Source organism: Mya arenaria, chromosome 14 (genome assembly GCF_026914265.1).
Source record: "Mya arenaria isolate MELC-2E11 chromosome 14, ASM2691426v1".
Classification (NCBI taxonomy): Eukaryota; Metazoa; Mollusca; class Bivalvia; order Myida; family Myidae; genus Mya; species Mya arenaria.
Window position 1 is genome coordinate 43,687,212 of NC_069135.1, and position 23,719 is coordinate 43,710,930.

Sequence of the window (23,719 nt, forward strand, 5' to 3'; positions counted from 1 at the left end):
GGAAAATCTGTTTGTTCTATAAAACCGTTTTTCAACATGTCATCAATAGATTCTTTAACAAACTCAATATTTGAAAGAGCTGACTGATTATTTTTTGAAAACGATGTTTCCGGCATTGAAATGAAAGGAATTTTATAGCCGTTTTCAATAACATCTATTATATCAGGGTTTGTGCAAATAGTCTTCCAATAGTGTACATTGTTTTTAAGGCTGCCTTTAACCAAAGATGTTTTGATGGGAGAATCAGATTCAAACTCAAGACAGTGATCTTGATTACAAATATTGAATAAATACTCATCATTTAGTGGCTGAGTTTGCTCCTGTGGGCTTGACATCACGGTTGGCTTACTGGTTAAATCTGGATAGCCACTCGCACTCGCGCCGGAAGTGACCCCGCTTTCCACATGCGAAGCAGATGACTTTATCTGGCGTTCTAGAATAAGGTTGCTGGGGTTGATACTGGTCCTGATAGGGACTGTAGGTCCGAAAAAGAGCCCGCATGCCCGTAGCCATGGGCCGTGAGGGGAAGATGGGCCCCGCACCGGAAGAACGTCCCGGGTATCCAAAGGTTGCCGCTGGTGCTGGCCTCCGCTCCATACGATCAGGGAAAAAAGAAAGAGAATCAGCATTTGTAGGATTACTCTTTTTAAGTTTTCTGACAGCCTTGGCTTCAGCCCTTTTGATTTTACGCTCGTCATCGCTATCAGAGCCCAATTCTGGGGTTTCATATTCTTTGACTGTGGCCCAGCCCTCAGGGGAATTGTCCGCCAAACGAATAAGTTTGTTTCTATGTTTAATTTTCCTTAGCGCTTCTTTAGCTTTTTCTTTATTTGAATCAAGGCTGTCAGAATCCACGATAAAGTGTAACAAGTTTGAAATGTCAGTATTGAACTGAAACTGAATTTTGCAGGAGGTATTCTTGAAATAAGGAATGTTATCTTTTTCCTTTTGTTTGCAACTTGTACTCGTTAGTTCTTGTTTTAATGTTGAAAGTTTCGTGTCAAAATAAGATCTGAATAGATCAAAAGCTCCAAACAAATCTCCTTCTCTATCCCCCGAGGGCCCAGGCCTACCTTTATCTCCGCTGTAACTTGCTCCAGGGTCTCTATCATTCAAGGTCTCCGAGTCCCTGCCACGAGATGTGCAAACCGGCTCCTTGCCACGTTGTACTTCCGGTCTCCTGCTACGGTCTTCCGGCTGGATAGACTGGCCCAAGGAAATAGACGAAAGCTGCCTATGGCTAAACTTAAGCTGATCTTAATCATTTATTCCCGCAGAGTCAAATGACATCTTCCCGAAGTGAATACCAAAGATTAAGAAAAACCTCGAGATTTGACAATTTTGCAATGTTTTCTCTATCCCGTCTGAGCGTCGAATAACCAATTCAGTTCAGTAAATGCACGAGGAAAACTCCTGACGCACGAGTATCCAGTCCTATACCTAATAGTACTTTAATAATCCTATACCACAATAATAATAAATACATATATTCACGACTGGATAAATTTCACTCCATCTAACTTCTGTTATACAAACACTCGGACTTTTGTGAACTAATTCTTAAATTTTATAACAAAATGTTTTATATAAGCCTTCTGGAATAGTTAATTACTACTGACTAACAATCATTTATTTTTTGTTCACATTTTATTTTAATGCTTCTCGCTAAATTTTACCTGTTTGCTCGAAAACTGTTTGTATGCTTTAGGCATTATTGCCTGAATGCATTAAAAGTTGTTGCTGTTGTTGTTGTTGTTGTTGTTGTTGTATATGATTCATCGTTGATTAAAACGGAACCTCAAAACTAAATTAAAGTCGATTTTGACTTTTGCATCGCAGCCGACCCTTAAGTCTTATTCTCTTAAACTCACAGATGGCAGGTTGAAATTATTGAATATACAATTTGCTACAAACGTGAGTTGGTATAATGTGTTGGAAGTTTCATTGAGCTGACCTTATTCGATCAGTGTTTGATAGTGTGGGTGAACTCAACGCTTATGTAATAAAAACGAATTTAGATCTCGTGTTGGTTGAAAGTGATCTGATTGGTAGTTGGATATTCGAGTCAAGTAGCTCAATATCCACATCTAACTCTGATTTTTCAAATCCCCAACCGGCAACTAGCAGGTAGTTGACTATTCGAATCCCCAACTGGCAACGGGTAGGTAGTTGAATATTCGAATCCCCAACTACCAACTACCAACTTCCTCCCAACTTTACCGTCATTCACAGGACACCTAGGGCGGAGTTACAGTTGGACCAAGGTAAGGACAAAAGTAGAAATATTGGAAATAAGAATAGTTGGAATACCATGGATGTCATAATAAAAAGACTCCTGACTAAAGGCAAATTTAATATATTTTATTAATTTATTCAATACAATCAATACACGTCCTGTGACACATATAACGGTTCGAACTAATTATTATCAGATGTAATAAAGGCCAAATATTTGCGTAAGAGAAACGAACAGAATATATTAACCGAATTAAGTCAAACTAAACCCAGACAAATCTGGAAAAGGGGAAAATCGCAAACAAAATACCGGAAAACATCGGATAGTCTAGACATTTCTGAATAATTATCGTCATTTACAAACCCTCTACAGTACATCCACTAATGATAATGAGGATCTTAATGTTTTAAATTAAAACCGCCATGATTATCTTCAGTTCATAGACTACTAAATAAATACCGTATATATTCTAAAGACAATCGACCAATTTACACTCGAAATAACACTGATTTGTAGCGCTTCATCATCCCGACTCCATATATGGGCATTCTCATTCATCAGAGGTTTGATAATGGTAAATCTAACGTCTCTGACGTCAGTGTGGACAGACCACGTGGTTTATGACGTCACATTTAGTTATAACGTGAAGTAAAATACCGCTCGACTCAAAAAGGATTATCGCTGTTAGTGTGTTATTTTTATATCATTTTTATAAAACCTAGTGGAGGCTAAGCGGAAAATGTACACTACACTCGGTTTCTAAGCGACATGTTGAGTAATTACTAGTTTTTTTTCAAAAATCGTGGGCAAATGGTAAAAATGGACAAAATAATTTTTATTGTTTGTTATGACGAAAAGCAAATTACGTTTCTGGTCCAAAAAGACGTTTATATATATATTCACAATGTTTGCCTTAAAACGGAAGTCTCGGAATGCATATTCTATCCTCAGGATATATACATACCTACAAATGAGGCATACAGTATTTAGAAATATCAAATGTTTGTATTTTGTTATGACGAAAAGCAAAACCTATTTGGTTATGACGAAAAGCAGTTTTTTAGGAACAATTGCCGACCTCTCTCCATCTTGCAATGAGCCCACTTTGAGCCTGTTTTGCAATGAGCATCGGTTATTTATTACAGCAATTAAAAGACATATATGACAACTACATGTCACTGCTAAGTATGTCACTCAATTTACTGATCAGAAAACTTCATGATTCCAAAAACACGTTGCATGTTCTTCATAAGCTTGTCTGGTATTTTTTGACAAAAATGGAGTTTATGTGTCGTCGGTAGGTTAGAAGTGCACCTACATGTAGTTTACATTAATTGTGTTTCAATAAAAACCCTTGGTATGATCACTCGTGGTGAACGAGAACGTATATGGGGAGAAAGTTTCATTATGTGTACTAAACATTAAACAGCGTTCGAAAAAAGTTATATTTCTTATAAGAAAAGCAAATTAAGTTGAACATAACCACTGTGTATTCGATGAAGTGACCAAATCCGGTGTATGTGCACAAGCAATGAGGTGAAAATGTAAACATAGATGTAGATCAAGTATATCCAGCGTTTTGAGCCTGATTTTGGAATCATTCAGCTTTAAAACCTATAAATATGGAAAGTAGCTAATGGCCTTTATTTTTCGTTTTTATAAAATGTCATTAGGAATGACACAGGGTGCCCTAGTTTAAGTTTATCATTTCTATTCTTCGTGAACGACATCGTAAATAATATAAATGACTATTTCGAGCTAAAAATAACATATGGTATGTTGGTAAATGTTGACACTATGTCTGTCAGATAAAACATATATAAGAAGATATTGGCATAGCTGTTAGCAAAGTGTATACCATATATGAGAACAAATACAGCCTACAAACACTATATGCTATGATATAAATATATGGTAAACGAATCATATAAAATATTAAAAAAAAAATGGCAAAAAACCTTGACATTATAAAATCAAATGAACTAGATAGCTAGATCTTTTATTTCCTCCATATGTGAAGAGTATAAAAAATAGAATTTGTAAGGATTCGTTTGTCATCTCACGAGCTCATAAATCAGGAGGATAGACGTTTTTACGTCAATTGTTCCGATATAATATTTTCACAATTTAAAATGGATGTCATATTGGACGAATACCAGTTTCACCTTGTTTGTCATTTTAAGTGAAAGAAGAAAACATTATCTTAATCATATTATCAACATCGGCCCACAAACAAAAGTGTATAAATCTTATGTTGAGTAACTCTTCTTTTAGTATAAGTCAATCTATCTAAATATTTCTATAACATTGAGCTGAAGCACGCAAATCATATTTATCTTACATCGATAAAGGTGCTGTTTTCTTTGTCCGTCTGTACCTGTATTAGAAACTGATATCATTAACATACATGAACTATGCTACTGAATGGTGGTATGAACTCATTTATTTCATGGATTTAACATCCTTATTAGCTGTACACTCGTTTTTACCCTGTCATGTCACTATATCTGTGAAATCTGTACGTAGATTGTAAATGCATGTGTTGGCTATGAGTTGTGAAACATTTAAAGCTGAAATACGTATTTTTATGTGTTTAACAAACCATTTCTCTCTCAAAAGTGAAGGAAAATAATGATGTAAGTCTACTGTATACATACATTTTTCATTTGTGCATTTCCAATATAACTCTGAAAACGCAATTTTCCGTATCCGTATATATATATATATAATTATATTCAACTATATTGATAGAAGTCCGGCGTACATCAAGTACTTAAAAAGTTACCATTTGACATCAGTGACATATAAAATATAACTACAGCTGTTTGTTCATACCGGAGCTGTTGTTATAGTTCAAAGAACAACCTCTATAATATACAGCTCTAGCCCAACTTTGGGCGCTCAAAATACAGCTACAACTATAACCATATATAATAACAACTGCTTTATTTCATCACAAGAAGCCTCAATTCTATGTTAGGTCTCAGTTCATGATATGTTTAACAAGACCATTGTTGTTCCATACAAAATCACAATTGTGGAAATTGTCTTTTAGTGCCATATATCGTACATTTTTGTAAAAAAAACACACACACAAAAACACTCAACAAGAACAAAAACAACATTAATAACAACAGAAGCAGTAGTAACAACAACAACAACAACAACAACAACAATAACGATCGTTAGAACGTAAGTTTGGAACTTCCTTGTTGAATTATTCCCATTTGACTTTGTTTATCAAAGGGAGAAAAATGCAACATTCTCGGACGTATATATCCTATATTGATTGTTTACATTGGTGAATTGAAATATAGCTAGCAAAAGTTGTAAAGATAACTCCGGCATGTGACTATGATAACATGGATTCACTCATGTGTTTAACATTGCAATGATATCAGCTCGACATAATGATACAGAAATGAAAAAAAGATAAACGTCTTGATTTTTGATTAATCGGATATGTTTCAGCCACTGTAAGTGTATTGTTTGCTTATCTCATGATTTGATACCTTTTTAATAATTCAAACTCATTACCATGAGCAGTCGGTATTATCTAAATGTTTGTATAACCTTGAGCTTAAGCACGCAAATGATATTTATCTAACATCCAAATAGAGATAGTATTAACATCAACTAAAAAATAATTGTATGAGAATTTACTTCCTGAAAAATAAGTTAAACATTTAAATAGCTGCTTGTATGATAAATGATAAATAGCCCGTGTAACTAGCTAGTTGTGTATGCATTACCTCGATTGATTCCGATTCATTCTTAATGAACAATGCTCTCCATCTGTTTATAATATATGTGATATTGTACGTATATTGATATTATATGTGCTCATATGATAAATAAAAAAATAATAAATATTTATTTATGTATAAGGCATTGTTTAAATGATATCATTTATTTAAACAAAATCAGGAAAATAACGTCATGGCTGACGACATGACAGACAGTGGGAGGCACTCTCCCTTTATGACGCCTCCTATCATGCAGACGTCTATCGCTGTGCCAAATGCCGTCTTAACAGACGCTAGTGACGTCATCAGGGGCTTATCAGGGGCATTGATGATACTGCAACAAGACTTTGAACAGCGGAAAATCCAACTGGCCTTGGAAGAAATAAACACAACGCTGGAAACTGACGACGGTATAAACATAATCATTCCAACATGTATAGGAGTAGCTCCACCACCATAAGCAGATTAAAACTACGACGGATAATAACCTTTAAAAAATTTCTACACCATATGAATATCATAAACAATACACCAAGGACAATAAACACACACGTACAATGTCCTTGATAGGACTTTCAATATTGTATTTGTATAAGCAAACACATGTTTCCATTCACTTACGCTATTTATTTTTTTATGTTGCGATTTACAAACGTATATGCAATAAAGGTGATTGTCGTTGTTGTCTTTGACAATGAAATCACTACTAACTACAATGTAGAATGCATCGAAATCATTTAACCTTGTATTGGCCCATTCCAGAGGAGGGTTTGATCTACCTATCGGACAACCATGTTCATCAGCTAGTCTTCACGGCACTGGACCATTTTCCTGACAGCCTGGCCATCCAGCAGGTAACTTCTGTTTGCACATAATCTAAGCGTTTAAAAGCACTGTAAGATAATGACTGGCATGGTAAAGACAGCCACCTCTCACGCAAGAGGTTGCGGGTTCGATCCGTACAGGGGTAAGAATAGTCTAGTGTTATACATGTAGCTGTCAGCCTCCCACCAGGATGTTGTGGGTTCGATCCCTACCAGGGTTAGGATGGTGTAGGTGGCAGCCTCTCGCCCAGGATATTGTGGGTTCGATCCCTACCAGAGTTAGGATGGTGTAGGTGGCAGCCTCTCGCCCAGGATGTTGTGGGTTGGATCCCTACCAGGGTTAGGATGGTGTATGTGTCAGCCTCCTACCCAGGATGTTGTGGGTTCGATCCCTACCAGGGTTAGGATGATGTAAGTGGCAGCCTCTCACCCAGGATGTTGTCGGTTCGATCCCTACCAGGGTTAGAATGGTCTAGTGTTATACATGTAGGTGGCAGCCTCTCACCCAGTATGTTGTGGGTTCGATCCCTACCAGGGTTAAAATGGTCTAGTGTTATACATGTAGGTGGCAGCCTCTCACCCAGGATGTTGTGGGTTCGATCCCTACGAGGGTTAAAATGGTCTAGTGTTATACATGTAGGTGGCAGCCTCTCACCCAGTATGTTGTGGGTTCGATCCCTGCCAGGGTTAGAATGGTCTAGTGGTATACATGTAGGTGGCAGCCTCTCACCCAGTATGTTGTGGGTTCGATCCCTACGAGGGTTAAAATGGTCTAGTGGTATACATGTAGGTGGCAGCCTCTCACCCAGTATGTTGTGGGTTCGATCCCTACGAGGGTTAGAATGGTCTAGTGTTATACATGTAGGTGGCAGCCTCTCACCCAGGATGTTGTGGGTTCGATCCCTACGAGGGTTAGAATGGTCTAGTGGTATACATGTATGTGTTAGCCTCTCACACAGGATGTTGTGGGTTCGACCCATGTCAGTGTTAGGATGGTCTAGTGGTATACATGTAGGTGGCAGCCTCTCACCCAGTATGTTGTGGGTTCGATCCCTACGAGGGTTAGAATGGTCTAGTGTTATACATGTAGGTGTCAGCCTCTCACCCAGTATGTTGTGGGTTCGATCCCTACGAGGGTTAAAATGGTCTAGTGTTATACATGTAGGTGGCAGCCTCTCACCCAGTATGTTGTGGGTTCGATCCCTGCCAGGGTTAGAATGGTCTAGTGGTATACATGTAGGTGGCAGCCTCTCACCCAGGATGTTGTGGGTTCGATCCCTACGAGGGTTAAAATGGTCTAGTGGTATACATGTAGGTGTCAGCCTCTCACCCAGTATGTTGTGGGTTCGATCCCTACGATGGTTAAAATGGTCTAGTGGTATACATGTAGGTGTCAGCCTCTCACACAGGATGTTGTGGGTTCGACCCATGTCAGTGTTAGGATGGTCTAGTGGTATACATGTAGGTGGCAGCCTCTCACCTAGGATGTTGTCGGTTCGATCCCTGCCAGGATAAGAATGGTCTAGTGGTATACACATAGGTGTCAGCCTCTCACCAAGGATGTTGCGGGTTCGATCCCTACCAGGGTTAGAATGGTCTAGTGGTATACATGTATGTGTTAGCCTCTCACACAGTATGTTGTGGGTTCGACCCATGTCAGTGTTAGGATGGTCTAGTGGTATACATGTAGGTGTCAGCCTCTCACACAGGATGTTGTGGGTTCGACCCATGTCAGTGTTAGGATGGTCTAGTGGTATACATGTATGTGTTAGCCTCTCACCCAGGATGTTGTCGGTTCGATCCCTGCCAGGATAAGAATGGTCTAGTGGTATACATGTGTGTGTTAGCCTCTCACACAGGATGTTGTGGGTTCGACCCATGTCAGTGTTAGAATGGTCTTATGTTATACATGTAGGTGTCAGCCTCTCACCCAGGATGATGCGGGTTCGATCCCTACCAGGGTTAAAATGGTCTAGTGGTATTCATGTAGGTGTCAGCCTCTTACCCAGGATGATGTGGGTTCGATCTCTACCAGGGTTAGAATGGTCTAGTGTTATACATGTAGGTGTCAGCCTCTCACCCTGGATGTTGCGGGTTCGATCCCTACCAGGGTTAGAATGGTCTAGTGGTATACATGTAGGTGTCAGCCTCTCACCCAGGATGTTGCGGGTTCGATCCCTACCAGGGTTAGAATGGTCTAGTGGTATACATGTAGGTGTCAGCCTCTCACCCAGGATGATGTGGGTTCGATCCCTACCAGGGTTAGAATGGTCTAGTGGTATACATGTAGGTGTCAGCCTCTCACACAGGATGTTGTAGGTTCGACCCATGTCAGTGATAGGATGGTCTAGTGGTATACATGTAGGTGTCAGCCTCTCAACCAGGATGTTGTGGGTTCGATCCCTGCCAGGGTTAGAATGGTCTAGTGGTATACATGTAGGTGTCAGCCTCTCATCCAGGACGCTGTGGGTTCGATCCCTGCCAGGGTTAGGATGATGTAGGTGGCAGTCTCTCACCCAGGATGTTGTGGGTTCGATCCCTGCCAGGGTTAGAATGGTCTAGTGGTATACATGTAGGTGTCAGCCTCTCAACCAGGATGTTGTGGGTTCGATCCCTGCCAGGGTTAGAATGGTCTAGTGGTATACATGTAGGTGTCAGCCTCTCATCCAGGACGCTGTGGGTTCGATCCCTGCCAGGGTTAGGATGATGTAGGTGGCAGTCTCTCACCCAGGATGTTGTGGGTTCGATCCCTACCAGGGTAAGAATGGTCTAGTGGTATACATGTAGGTGTCAGCCTCTCACACAGGATGTTGTGGGTTCGACCCATGTCAGTGTTAGAATGGTCTAATGTTATACATGTAGATGTCAGCCTCTCACCCAGGATGATGCGGGTTCGATCCCTACCTGGGTTAGAATGGTCTAGTGTTATACATGTAGGTGTCAGCCTCTCACACAGGATGTTGTGGGTTCGATCCCTACCAGGGTTAGAATGGTCTAGTGGTATACATGTATGTGTTAGCCTCTCACACAGGATGTTGTGGGTTCGACCCATGTCAGTGTTAGGATGGTCTAGTGGTATACATGTAGGTGTCAGCCTCTCACACAGGATGTTGTGGGTTCGACCCATGTCAGTGTTAGGATGGTCTAGTGGTATACATGTAGGTGTTAGCCTCTCACACAGGATGTTGTGGGTTCGACCCATGTCAGTGTTAGGATGGTCTAGTGGTATACATGTAGGTGTCAGCCTCTCACACAGGATGTTGTGGGTTCGACCCATGTCAGTGTTAGGATGGTCTAGTGGTATACATGTAGGTGTCAGCCTCTCACACAGGATGTTGTGGGTTCGACCCATGTCAGTGTTAGGATGGTCTAGTGGTATACATGTATGTGTTAGCCTCTCACACAGGATGTTGTGGGTTCGATCTCTACCAGGGTTAGGATGGTCTAGTGGTATACATGCAGGTGTTAGCCTCTCACCCTGGATGTTGTGGGTTCGATCCCTGCCAGGGTTAGAATGGTCTAGTGGTATACATGTAGGTGTCAGCCTCTCACGCAGGATGTTGTCTGTTCGATCCCTACCAGGGTTAGAATGATCTAGTCGTATACATGTAGGTGGCAACCTCTAACCCCGGATGTTGTGGGTTCGATGCCTACCAGGGTTAGAATGGTGTAGGTGGCAGTCTCTCACCCAGGATGTTGTGGGTTAGATCCCTGCCAGGGTTAGAATGGTCTAGTGGTATACATGTAGGTGTCAGCCTCTCACCCTGGATGTTGTAGGTAAGATCCCTGCCAGAGTTAGAATGATCTAGTGGTATACATGTAGGTGTCAGCCTCTCACACAGGATGTTGCGGGTTCGATCCCTACCAGGTTTAGAATGGTCTAGTGGTATACATGTAGGTGCCAGCCTCTCATCCAGAACGCTGTGGGTTCGATCCATGTCAGCTGTATTTTACTGTGGTCTCTTTAAATGGACACCAGGACTTGTTTCTATCCAGAAAACGGACTTGCTACCAGCTTTCGCCACATTGGAGATAACAGAATGACCATCTCAGTCGTCTTATGTGTAGAGCAGGGAAATGAATGTCATTTATTGATAAATTTAGATGAATAAACTTTAGTATAACGATTTTTGTCTTCAAAAATAAGAATCATAGAGCAAATACCATTCGTTAAACTCGATGAAATAGTGTAGTAACGTTATATCAAAATTACGTAATGAAAATATACAATGGAAGTAAATTAATCTAGGTTTTTTGTTTATGTTGTACAATTTTACATCGCAGGTTGGACTCGAAGTCCTCTACCTGCTTTGCAAGAAGACCAAAACTCTTTTGCAGACTTCGGCCAGCTATAAGCACATTCACAGGTATTGGCAACTTAATAAATAAATTATTGGAACTTGATTGCTCTGGAATAATCAGTTTACTCTAAGTCTGACCAGAAGTGCAATAACCAAAACTTACACATATACGAGTCGTACTAATGACACCAGATCGTAAGCAAAATAAGATGAGCCCTATCTGTTAAAAACCTTTGCCTTGTTTACCTTATTCACCAACAAGTGCTAAAGAAGAGAGAGGCATTACTGAATAGAATTTAAGAAAATGGCAGATATCCATACAATTGGAGTAGAGCGTGCATAGATGGCACACTTGCTTGGGATGTATATATATATACATCATTGAGATTTTTTTAATTTGTTCAGCTTTGTTTTCAGCTTCCTTGTAAAGCGATTAGATGTATTCAAGGGAGACCAATACGTTCAGGAAAAATGTTTGAAAATCCTTGCAGAGTTCTTGTTACTAGGTAAATGTTTGTGTTTGTGCCATCGCATATTTATTGCTGAATATTAAAATACAATGACGTCATTACTTCTTGTGGGGTTTAACAATGACATCATACATAACCTCTTGCTGGTTCGCACATCAATAATGATTCACTCCAAAGTTTCAAAATGCAATATCCAATGCCTGCACAATCAAAAATCAAAATTGACTTGTCTACATAAAGGTGTTTAAGACAAATGGAATCTTACTTGACGTGTACATTTGAAGAGTCTCACATCAATAGTTTTGAAATTGTATGGTACTATTGGTCTTTTTGGTCACTTTGTGGCGGCCCATCAACTCGATACGTAGTTTTTTTTATCGTAAACACCAAAAGCTTATCTTTTCCAGAAACGTTCCGATCTTATCTGTCTGAGAAGGGTCTACAATATGACCTGTTTGAGAGGGTTAGTCATGCCCTACTGGTCTTCTCAGAAGCCCCCGGAGTAACCAAGGCCGCAATGGAAGTCATAAAGAACTGTATCTGCCATAAAGGTTCGTTTAATGTTGTTTTGGTCCCCGAATGATTTGAACCTGAAGCCTGTTGGAGCGGAGCTAGAAAGTAATGTATTTTCATAGTAATTAATGGAAACAATGTGTTCAATCGTAGCAATTAAAAACTTACCCCACCGTCTAAACCCTCCCGAAGTTTGATGGGGTTTGATTTGGTTTCAGCTAGTCCGTAAACTGGTTTGTTTCCTGGGCTGGTATACAATATACGTATTATATGGATCTAAGAACGATGTAGCTAACCGGATTACTTGTTAAAAATATCTGGCCAAAAGACAGAATGAGATTTACCTAAGTTAAATAGTGAACATCACCTCTGGTATCCGTTTTAACCACGGAGTTTTAGTTTGAATATATTGATGTCAATACTTTTTATAAGTCTGCATGATTTTTATGTGTATTTTCTCCAGCATTTTCGCCTACTTCTGTGAGAGAACATTTTATGGCGCGTGTTGCTGATCACGTCATTGAAAATATTCACGTCGGAGTAGACACGTCGACACAACTCAAACTTCTATCCCTTCTAACAGGGGAGGATGACAGTAATTACTACTTCGTTTTTTAATATTTATTTGAATATATACATCTAATAGAAAGAATTCAAGAAAACATTTTAAAATAGTATTGTTTATGAGGAGTCAATTATTTTCATTCGGATTATGTAGAGAGAACAGTTGACCTTCATAGCGGCCATCTTATCAAAGCACTAATCGTACGATCGCTTTTTGGAAGCGATATATCTTGGAATATCTATTTCGAAACTAATAACTTTATTTGTAGGTTTATTTGATTTTGTATTAATTTTGTGACACCCACTATTTCTTTAATTGAAACTTCATCATCTTACGATATTATGCCGAACGCTCGTTCATAAAATGACCCCATAGTGTTAAACCCGCAAGAGGTTATGTATGACGTCATTGTTGAGCCCACAAGAGGTTATGTATGACGTCATTGTTGAACCCACAAGAAGTTATGTATGACGTCATTGTTGAACCCACAAGAGGTTATTTATGACTTCATTGTTAAAACCGCAAGAGGTTATGTATGCCGTCATTGTTAAACCCACAAGAGGTTATGTAGGACGTCATTGTCAAACCGGCAAGTGGTTATGTATGACGTCATTGTGAAACCGTCAAGAGGTTATGTATGACGTCATTGTTAAACCGGCAAGATGTTATGTATGACGCCATTGTAAATTCCACAAGAAGTTGTGTATGACGTCATTGTTAAACCGGCAATATGTTATGTATGACGCCATTGTTAATTCCACAAGAAGTTGAGGTTATGTATAAGGTCATTGTTTAACCCGCAAGAGGTTATGTATGACGTCATTGTTAAGCCCGCAAGAGGTTATGTAAGACGTCATTGTTTAACCCGCAAGAGGTTATGTATGACGTCATTGTTAAGCCCGCAAGAGGTTATGTATGACGTCATTGTTTAACCCGCAAGAGGTTATGTATGACGTCATTGTTAAACCCACAAGAGGTTATGTATGACGTCATTGTTAAACCAGCAAGAAGTTATGACGTCATTGTATTTTAATACTGTGTTCTGGCCCCAATTTCTCGAAACTTCTTAAGGCTTAAGAAGCTTATTTCAATAAGCCAAAATACATACATAGTACTTAAATTTGATTTTGATAATTGAAAAATGGTTAATTGTGATTATCATAAAGATAATTACTATTTAAAGCATAAACAGTCTTACAGAAGTTAATTTAATACAAATTATAGAAAAAAAATAGTGAGCAAAGCTTAATCCTGTTATAAGAGACTTAAAAAGTTTCAAGAAATCGGGGTCTAATAAGATTAACGTAACGGAATTTAACTAATATGACGTTTCAAATATCAGCTATAAATTTAATACAGACGCATTTCTTCAACAATAAATTATCAATTCCTAATCAAACGTCAGCGCGCGCACTATTTTAACGACGCCGCATACAATTTGACACGCTTTTATTCAATATCCTATTTTGGATTATAACAAAAAGAAGAAAACAAATGTTCGTTTCACTGTAAGATCGCAATATATGTCACCACTTGAACACCAAAACTAACTATTACATGCCAATCGTGGAATATAGCTTTTGGTGTTCACTCGGTGAAATACATCTTCTTCTGAAAGGAGCACTTAACTTATATTAGTTAAACGCTTTCCAGTGGATTTTAGAGATTTATCAGCGAAATAAAAATGATATTTCACTGTTCAAATCGATGTTTTCTTTGCATTTATTACGTTTCAGCGCACGTTTGTCATCTTATTTCAAAGGACGTCCATCTAACGTTGATGGAAATGTGTTTAATCTCACTGAATGACGTCACCATTATTTGTGACGCCATGGAACTACTGGAAACAATCAGCAGAGATCGTACGTGTTTATATAGCTGTATATGGTTTATATACTTCATAATATAAGATGGCATGCCTTTGCATGTTTGTCAGCTGTGCTGGATTTGTTTTTGTTTTTAGTATTGCACACAGGCACGACTTAACTGTTTGTGTAAATGCTTGAATATAACAAGGGATTCGCACGTGTGGTGTATATATTAACTCATGCTATATAATATAGAGTTACGTGCTTCTTGTGCTGATTCAAGCATTATGAATTCAGTCTGGAATAATGAGTCAAATTTGCTAACTGTTTAAAATATTCAAGCCCACGTTTAGCATAAGATAGATACATGGTTCATAAGAGTCTCATACAGAGATCCGAATATGAAACATAATATAATAACAAATATTAGCAATGCTTAATGATAATCTAATTGTTAGTTGTCATGAATTTTATAGGCAACTATACTGTACAGATATGACGAAGAGTTTTATTAGACATATAATGTATTGCGTATTTTAGCGGAGGTGCAGGCGATAATGGCAGCGAACAGTTTTGTTCAGAATGGCCTCTTTACGATTATGGATGTGTTCAAACTGACTGGGAATGTTCAGAAGTCTGGCCTGAAAATGATTGAAACCTTGGGTAAGTGTAACTATATGGTACAAATGTAATATCTATTAGTTATCACTAGTTTCAAAGTTTTTTAAAAGAGTATTGGAATGTCGGATTTTGATTTGTCATGAACAACGTATACGAGACTTATGCGAGTAATGATTACGACATGTATACCCAAATAAGGATGCACAGATTAAAACAATTGATCAAGAAATGATACAGAAAAAACAACACAAAAGCAGTTCTATTAAAAACCGGCTTAAATTCATCTTTGTCATTTTTGTTCGATCTGTCCAGCCTGATGTAGCATGATGTAGCCGTGAAAATACTGAAGACTTTTTCGCTTAATAAAAATGTAGGTGATACGTTCTTTACAATCCTTATTGAATTGATATGGTCATACTTTTTGATGACACGAAAATTCAGACACCGTAATGCTCAATTCCGTTTTTTTTATTAGAAGTTCATAGGATATAAATATTTTGCAACAAAATCGTTTTCAAATATGTATGAGAGTATAGCAATGTTATGTTTGAACCATGAAAGCAGAATGATGTATTGAATCCCTCTATTGAATTTCTTCTATTCATGACATTTGAAACATTATGACCATGTCCGCCGCAGTTGTTGTTTCGGTCACAGGAAACTTTGATTTCAAACTTCCTAGCCATACAATAAGACATATGAACGTGATATGCAGATTTAGAAAAATGTTATTGGTCTTTGCAAATACACTTTTTGCTCATAAATTAGTTAAATTATAACTTTTTGCCACGAAGAGAGAGTACATTTGTAACGACCAAATGGCGGCTTCCAACAGTCAGTTTCAAATCTTCAAAGATTTGTGTTTGTTATTGTGTCTACGAGTAAATTGGTCCGTGGAAGCCAATGCAAACTGTATGGGTGGTTTGCGGGGGTAAAACTGTATGGGTGGTTTGCGGGGGTAAAACTGTATGGGTGGTTTGCGGGGGTAAAACTGTATGGGTGATTTGCGGGGGTAAAACTGTATGGGTGATTTGCGGGGGTAAAACTGTATGGGTGGTTTGCGGGGGTAAAACTGTATGGGTGATTTGCGGGGGTAAAACTGTATGGGTGGTTTGCGGGGGTAAAACTGTATGGGTGATTTGCGGGGTTGAAACTGTATGGGTGATTTGCGGGGGTAAAACTGTATGGGTGATTTGCGGGGGTAAAACTGTATGGGTGATTTGCGGGGGTAAAACTGTATGGGTGATTTGCGGGGGTAAAACTGTATGGGTGGTTTGCGGGGGTAAAACTGTATGAGTGATTTGCGGGGGTAAAACTGTATGGGTGATTTGCGGGGGTAAAACTGTATGGGTGGTTTGCGGGGGTAAAACTGTATGGGTGGTTTTCGGGGGTAAAACTGTATGGGTGATTTGCGGGGGTAAAACTGTATGGGTGGTTTTCGGGGGTAAAACTGTATGGGTGATTTGCGGGGGTAAAAGTATATGGGTGGTTTTCGGGGGTAAAACTGTATGGGTGATTTGCGGGGGTAAAACTGTATGGGTGGTTTGCGGGGGGTAAAACTGTATGGGTGGTTTGCGGGGGTAAAACTGTATGGGTGGTTTGCGGGGGTAAAACTGTATGGGTGATTTGCGGGGGTAAAACTGTATGGGTGATTTGCGGGGGTAAAACTGTATTGGTGATTTGCGGGGGTAAACCTGTATAGGTGATTTGCGGGGGTAAAACTATATGGGTGATTTGCGGGGGTAAACCTGTATAGGTGGTTTGCGGGGGTAAAACTGTATGGGTGGTTTGCGGGGGTAAAACTGTATGGGTGATTTGCGGGGGTAAACCTGTATGGGTGGTTTGCGGGGGTAAACCTGTATGTGTGGTGTGCGGGGGTAAAACTGTATGGATGGTTTGTGAAGGTATGAGCCCGCATGTACATTTGTTATTGTCACGTGACACGTGAAAGTATACTCCATCACGTTGATGGCGGGCAGTCGGTTTTATTTTGTAGTATGAATTCGATTGACAGATGCATTTTGTGGATTAAGGCAGATATAACCACGATCATTCAAGCCTGAAAACACCTCTAAGCACTGATATCTTAAAGCAAACAAGTGTTCTTCTTTTGGAAGCTTCCACTATATCTTATGGAGAACTGTATCAAAAACAATGAACTAACAGTCTATGTTCTATATTTGATTTATGCATATTTACCTAGTGCCCCAGATTTTGGACATGTCCCAGTCGAAAGCGGACGAGACTGCCCGGTTGATTATCAAGGCTGTATACACGGCGATGTCCATACATGTAGATCAGGCTCACGTGCAGGTGAATTTATTATGTCCTTGTTCGTGAATCACATCATTGTCGTAATTATCATAACTTTTATGTAGCATGTACATTTCATACGGTTATAAGTTTATTGAAATAATTTATGTTTAATTCTATGAATTCAATCTATCAACGTGCCTAATTTCACCTTATAATATATTCAGTATATTTTTATGTTTCTCATTTTTTTCGAAGCACATGAGTGACATGACAACATGAATGATTTCCTTTTCATAAGTCTCAGTGTTGATTTCGTCTCTAGGTTGCCGGATGCCGTACGCTGTCAATAGTATTGGAGTACCGCCCCAGTGGTCACATGTGGATAGGGGACAGCCAGGATCAGAAACAGTACCTAAACAACTGTCCTTTATTAAAATAACATATTATACATCTAGATTCCGACTTATTTAAAGTAAAATGTTTCAACCATGTATGTTTATTTTGCTCATATTTAAGATGGTTGCTTTAAAAAACGCTACGTACATTCCTTAAACTCAGACCAGTCACAAAACGCCTTTACGATTGGGCGGTTCTAATACAAATCTTATGCAATTTTAATCGTAAATTGAAATGATCTTAGTGTCGTATTTTGGTTACTTTGTAACATGTTTGAGTGAATTCAAATTAAGCCAGTTTTAAAATATAAACAAAGCTGGGGAGAAATAACAATCAATATGTTGCCATTTGAAAGTTACGACTAAACACTAAGCCTTATTGAAACGACCACCTGGACTCTTTGTTATATTGTTTAAAAAATCATAAAGTACAAGCATCGTTGATGCCTCAAAATCCATGCTGATATCCTCCTATACAGGGACCCCGTGCACAACCTAGTTGTTGGGGCGTTGCTCACCTACAGAAAGGAGGCCGAAGTGTTTGTGGCCGCATGTGAGGCCATTTTCTGGATAGCAGCCGACAATGGTATGTCCATTCTAGTGTGAGTGTTGAGCTTCACGAGTGAGGATCAAGTTCAAATTAAATGTATATAGTTTTCCGCAACTTTTTTTGTTATTTACCTGTCAGATTCCGATTAGCAGCTAACAGTGGTATGTGAAACTTAAGTGTGGAAGGGCTAATGTTCAAACTTAAAGTAAAAGGTATACTGAAGCGACAATTCCAATTCACATATATCTATGCTCAAGTATTGTTACTTTACTCCCATTTGTCGGGCTACCTACTGCAAGGGAGCTAACTACATTGTAGCAGCTGACTGCCGTGTAACAGCTGATTACCGTATAACAGATGGCTACCGTGTAACAGCTGACTACCCTGTAACAGCTGACTACCGTGTAACAGCTGATTACCGTATAACAGATGGCTACCGTGTAACAGCTGACTACCGTGTTATAGCTGACAACCATATAGCAGCTGACTACAGTGTATCAGCTGGCTACCGTGTAGCAGCTGACTACCGTATAGCAGCTGACTACCGTATAGCAGCTGACTACCGTGTAACAGCTGACTACCGTGTTATAGCTGACAACCATATAGCAGCTGACTACAGTGTAACAGCTGACTACCGTATAGCAGCTGACTACCGTATAGCAGCTGACTACCGTGTAACAGCTGACTACCGTGTTATAGCTGACAACCATATAGCAGCTGACTACAGTGTAACAGCTGGCTACCGTGTAACAGCTGACTACCGTGTAACAGCTGGCTACCGTGTAACAGCTGGCTACCGTGTAACAGCTGACTACCGTGTTATAGCTGACAACCATATAGCAGCTGACTACCGTGTGACAGCTGACTACCGTGTAACAGCTGACTACCGTATAACAGCTGACTACCGTATAGCAGATGACTACCGTGTAACAGCTGACTACAGTTTAGCAGCTGACTACCGTGTAATAGTTGACTACCGTGTAATAGTTGACTACCGTGTAACAGCTTACTATGGTATAGCAGCTGACCACAGTTTAGCAGCTGGCTACCGTGTAACAGCTGACTACCGTATAGCAGCTAACTACCGTGTAACAGCTGACTACCGTATAGCAGCTAACTACCGTGTAACAGCTGACTACCGTATAGCAGCTGGACACAGTTTAGCAGCTGACTACCGTGTAACAGCTGACTACCGTGTATAACTTGATTACCGTGTAACAGCTCATTAAAGTGCAACAGCAGACTTCAGTGTTACCTTCTGACTACCGTGTAATGATTCACGCATTACCTTTTTACGACTTTATTACATACCCGGAACCGCACGTAGTTATTCTGTTTTTAACTTTTCCGAGGTCGAGAGTCCAGACGACTACTTTTACCTGAGATTCAATGATTAACTATGATAAACGTGTGGCAGCAGGTATTACGTACATCATAAAAGGTTTATTTCATTTACATCAATTAATACAATACAACTTAACTCATATTGTAGAACCTCTCTGCACGTCACTCATGAACAAGAACGTCCACGTGGCTATTATTGACGGGCTGAGGCGACACCGCAAGTTGGCACGGGCTGTGGAGACCGGATGTAGAGCGATAAGAGGACTTTGCATATTCTTGTAAGTCTGTAATGATTCTCTTTGGTAACAACATAACACAATACACGTTAAACATTCGTATATGCGTTATAATAGATCTAAATTTATTTAACCGTTGTGTGCTTTGGTTTTGGTACCAAATTAAACTCTACACAAGCATTGATTTTACTTTTTAAAATAACGATTTGGAACAAAGGCATAATTAATGACATCGAATAATTAAGATCGGCATTAAATTAACCATTTGACCTTGCAATCAAAACGCAGCTCTGAGAGGCATATCTTCATTCTTGGCGTAGAATTGTGTGTCTGAACCAATGTGTTGTATTGTGTGCATTCAAGGTACGACCACAAGGTGTCCGTGGTTGGAGACGGCCTGTTCAGCGTATTGACTGACCTACAGGGTCGATACAGTGACGACGGGGCCGTCCAGATAGAGGTTCTCAGTGCCATAGCCTGTCTGGCCGACGTGAGTAAGTATCGGTGATGAGGTGAATCATGGTTGACTGTACTAGGGTGGATACATTTTTGACGGTGCAGTCTAAATGGAGATTCTCAGTTCTATAGTCTGCCTTGGAGTCTGTTCTTAAGAATGGTCTGATAAGCGTTTTGACTGACTTTAGGGTACCGTAGGGGCCGTCCAAGTACAGATTCTACGTGCTAAAGCATGTCTTACAGATAAAGGTATCAGTGGCTCGGGATCGCCTTGTAATGACGGACCTAAAAGGTCTATATAGTATCGACGGGTTCGTTCGAATAGGACTGATATTGCCCGTCGGGCTGACGAAGGGCGGTTGCTGGATATATGAGATTAAAATAAAAAGCAATGTGTAGTTTTATGACATTTTGTGCTGTGCGTTTATGCTGCTTGTTCTGGCATGAGTAATGCTTTCATTCAGGAATGGGTTTTTGAATCCTGCGACATTCTGGAGTTTGGTCGTTCTGCCAAAACTAACTTAATATTCCAACAACACACATGTCGTGTTATAACTGAACGCCTGTGAAACTTGCAAATGCCCTCGACCATACCTCGAAAATGCCGCCGCAAAGCAAGATAAATTCAGTTATCATACATCATAGTCGCCACTCTTTTAACAATTAATGCTTACGGTAATTACTTTTGTAATGATTTTTTGCAGACGTTGTGCGGTACCAGTGTTTTATTGAACGAATCCCGGAGAAGATAATCTCGTCCATGGCCAAGTTTCCGCGCGAGTCCATGATTCAGGAAGCGGGACTGGAGGCATTCGCCGTCCTTGCTGGGGCAGGTAGGTCTTGGGCTGATAGCTCAAACAATCCTAAGCCAATAAGATCAACTAAACTGATTATTAACGATATCAATGTTAAGCTTACTGTTTTATGTTTTTCCTAAAGAGTATCAACTAATTGTCACTAAAATGAGATTTTTTTATCTTATTATTAATCAATAATTTAGCCCCAATATTTAGTTTACCTACTATACATTTACGCACTACAAATATTCATTTATAAATGATCGTTTGACAAGTGTTTGGGAAAATCTAATAAAAAAAACAGAAGTCAGATATGGGAAAATCTAATAAAAAAAACAGAAGTCAGATACGGGATCAGTAGATGACCCTAAATGGGGTTAGCGGGGTAAAGCGTACCACAGCGTAGGATATTGAATCGATCAAATATTACCAATCAACGTTCTTTCCTTTAATTGTTAAAATAATCCAGTGTAAACTACAAGAACAACTCAAGTTTCCAAAAATGTCAATGACAACCCTGTTTTATATGGAATAAAGAACAACGAAAATTTGCCAATTAATAACTGTAGCACATTCTTCTTTAAGAGGGCGGACCAGAGATGCTTCTCAACTGCGGAGCATTAGAAGCCACCCTTAACACACTCAACAACGCGCTCAATAACATCCGTAAGTGACAACTCTTTAATTTTTGTAACAACAGATAACTAATAGACATAAAACTGCTTAAAACACGCCTAATTTGGCACGGTGTTTGATTACAGCCAGGTCCTACATTCTCGAGTCATCTAAAGTATCGTATCTGATTAAATAATATTTCGTAAAAGAACCCTTCGATTTTAAAACGATAAATTTATCTGATATGATTACCGTTAAAGCAACTGTGCACCAGATGATCAATTTGCAAGAAAAAAAAAAGAAAATTGTCGAAAACTGTCATAAACTTGGTATTAATGTGTATAATGCATTGAAACTAACTAACTGAAGTACCGCATAGTTTACAATGTATTTAAGTTTAGCAGTTATTTCGTTTTTTTTCCATTAAAAAAGATTACTGGGTATGTCTACTGTAGAATTCATTCCTTATGCGTGATTGGCTAGTCGGTGTTATCACGTGATATTACCGAGTTAGGTATATAGCTTAATTATGTCACCCAATTAGATTATGCCGTCGTACCTCAGTGGATTGCAATTTTGGCGACACAGATTCGAACCCGGTCTCCGACACAATTGTTTTTTTTTACATTTTGGTACTTTTTTTCAATTATGATATCAAAGCGTAACACATTCTATTAAATAATTGTCCTGAGATTCGTTACAGAAAAAAAAACTTTTTTTGGTGCCAATCTAGTGAACAGTCCCGTTAAAACGACAAACTGATATCTCCAGATATTGGTTAATCGATTATTGGTGATATTTTAAGTGATTGTGAAGAAAGGTCTGATTGTTCTCCAACTCCTGGCTTGCCCCAGCATGGTCCTGGATGATCTTAACAGACAAAGAGTGGTCACTGTCATCTGCACAGCGCTCACGGACTACACCGAGTCCAAGGGATTACTCTCTGAGGTGTGGTATGGGATTGAATGAGTTTCAAATCGAGGCTTACTGTACTTTTGTTAAGATGCCAGGGGTCGTTATCGATATCATTTTTTTTATATCCTGTGTATTTCTTTTCGTATAATTGGTAAATTGACCTCATTTTCAAATCACAACTTTACAATTATTAAGATCAACCTAAGGTGTTTGTAATATACGAACCTTTGACAGGTAATCAGTACTTAAGTAATTTAGGTATCATGTTCTCGGTAATTTCTTGGAAAATAAATGATTGATCAAATATTTTCTTGTATACACTCCTCAAAACTTGTTTCTGTATTGGATGGTCAATGGTTAAAATATGGAGCACATTTATAATTACAATTCGTTCATCATTTAAGAGTATCGTTTTCAGGCGTGCGTTGCAATTCAGTTGCTTGTCGAGTCTGACAAAGAGATCAGTCATTCGTTTATTGAAACAGATTGCCACCATCGGTTGTTCGAACTGTTAGATAACGAATTCGCAGGTAAAAAAAACTCAAATTAATAAGTATGGGCAAAGGCAAGATTAATTGTTCAGCCTCATCTCACCAACATTAGTAGTATAACTTGTAAATCAACGACGCATTTGTCATTTACAATTGCTTTATCTCACACTTCAAATGCAACTTAACAACATCCTAGTTAACAATTTTACCGCCTGGTAGTATAAAAGGAATCTTCATGAACACATAAGGTGTTCACGCCAATATTGGCTATGCCCTTTATAAACTCCTCTATAAATATACATATTAGGTGTACAAGCAGAGAGCTACATAATTGTTTCCTCATAAAAGAGATATACCTATTATTCTTTCCACAAACAAAAGGTGTTCAAGCGGTGGCCAGCGAATGTCTGTACGTTCTCAGTCAGGAGCAGAATCTCAAATCCGCCATGCTCCTTTCTGCCTGCAAGAAAGGCACACTATCAGTGAGTATTGCTTACTAAATATATTGTCCAACAATGGCTCGCTCATGTTATATTTTACTGGAAGCGTTAGTTTCATTCTATGCTGTAAACTTAAATGC

The 23,719-nt window shown here is 39.2% G+C and overlaps 2 protein-coding genes across 5 annotated transcripts in view; one reads left to right on the top strand and one right to left on the bottom strand.

Annotated features, from left to right (window-relative positions):
- Positions 1 to 345: 345 nt before the first annotated feature.
- On the bottom strand, positions 346 to 1,712 carry LOC128216162 (uncharacterized). Its single transcript, XM_052922741.1, has 2 exons — positions 1,677 to 1,712; positions 346 to 1,206 (listed from the first exon to the last, which is right to left on the bottom strand). The coding sequence occupies exons 1-2, from the start codon at positions 1,710 to 1,712 to the stop codon at positions 346 to 348; spliced, it is 897 nt and encodes a 298-aa protein (XP_052778701.1).
- Positions 1,713 to 4,745: 3,033 nt separating this feature from the next.
- The window catches only part of LOC128217888 (leucine-rich repeat serine/threonine-protein kinase 2-like), a 63,871-nt gene continuing 44,897 nt past the window's right edge, over positions 4,746 to 23,719 (top strand). For 3 of the 4 annotated variants that reach the window (XM_052925324.1, XM_052925325.1, XM_052925322.1), the window contains exons 1-19: positions 5,565 to 5,712; positions 6,164 to 6,392; positions 6,745 to 6,836; positions 11,091 to 11,173; positions 11,525 to 11,613; positions 11,985 to 12,128; positions 12,554 to 12,685; positions 14,392 to 14,517; positions 15,004 to 15,126; positions 17,288 to 17,397; positions 17,663 to 17,748; positions 18,215 to 18,321; positions 19,778 to 19,907; positions 20,229 to 20,359; positions 21,026 to 21,154; positions 21,704 to 21,784; positions 22,539 to 22,681; positions 23,067 to 23,178; positions 23,521 to 23,621. In XM_052925324.1, the coding sequence (XP_052781284.1) occupies positions 6,176 to 6,392; positions 6,745 to 6,836; positions 11,091 to 11,173; positions 11,525 to 11,613; positions 11,985 to 12,128; positions 12,554 to 12,685; positions 14,392 to 14,517; positions 15,004 to 15,126; positions 17,288 to 17,397; positions 17,663 to 17,748; positions 18,215 to 18,321; positions 19,778 to 19,907; positions 20,229 to 20,359; positions 21,026 to 21,154; positions 21,704 to 21,784; positions 22,539 to 22,681; positions 23,067 to 23,178; positions 23,521 to 23,621 (2,136 nt within the window). In that variant the 5' untranslated portion in view covers positions 5,565 to 5,712; positions 6,164 to 6,175. Of the gene's footprint in view, positions 4,873 to 5,564; positions 5,713 to 6,163; positions 6,393 to 6,744; positions 6,837 to 11,090; positions 11,174 to 11,524; positions 11,614 to 11,984; positions 12,129 to 12,553; positions 12,686 to 14,391; positions 14,518 to 15,003; positions 15,127 to 17,287; positions 17,398 to 17,662; positions 17,749 to 18,214; positions 18,322 to 19,777; positions 19,908 to 20,228; positions 20,360 to 21,025; positions 21,155 to 21,703; positions 21,785 to 22,538; positions 22,682 to 23,066; positions 23,179 to 23,520; positions 23,622 to 23,719 lie in introns of those variants that run through there. The other variant, XM_052925323.1, reaches the window with a different exon arrangement.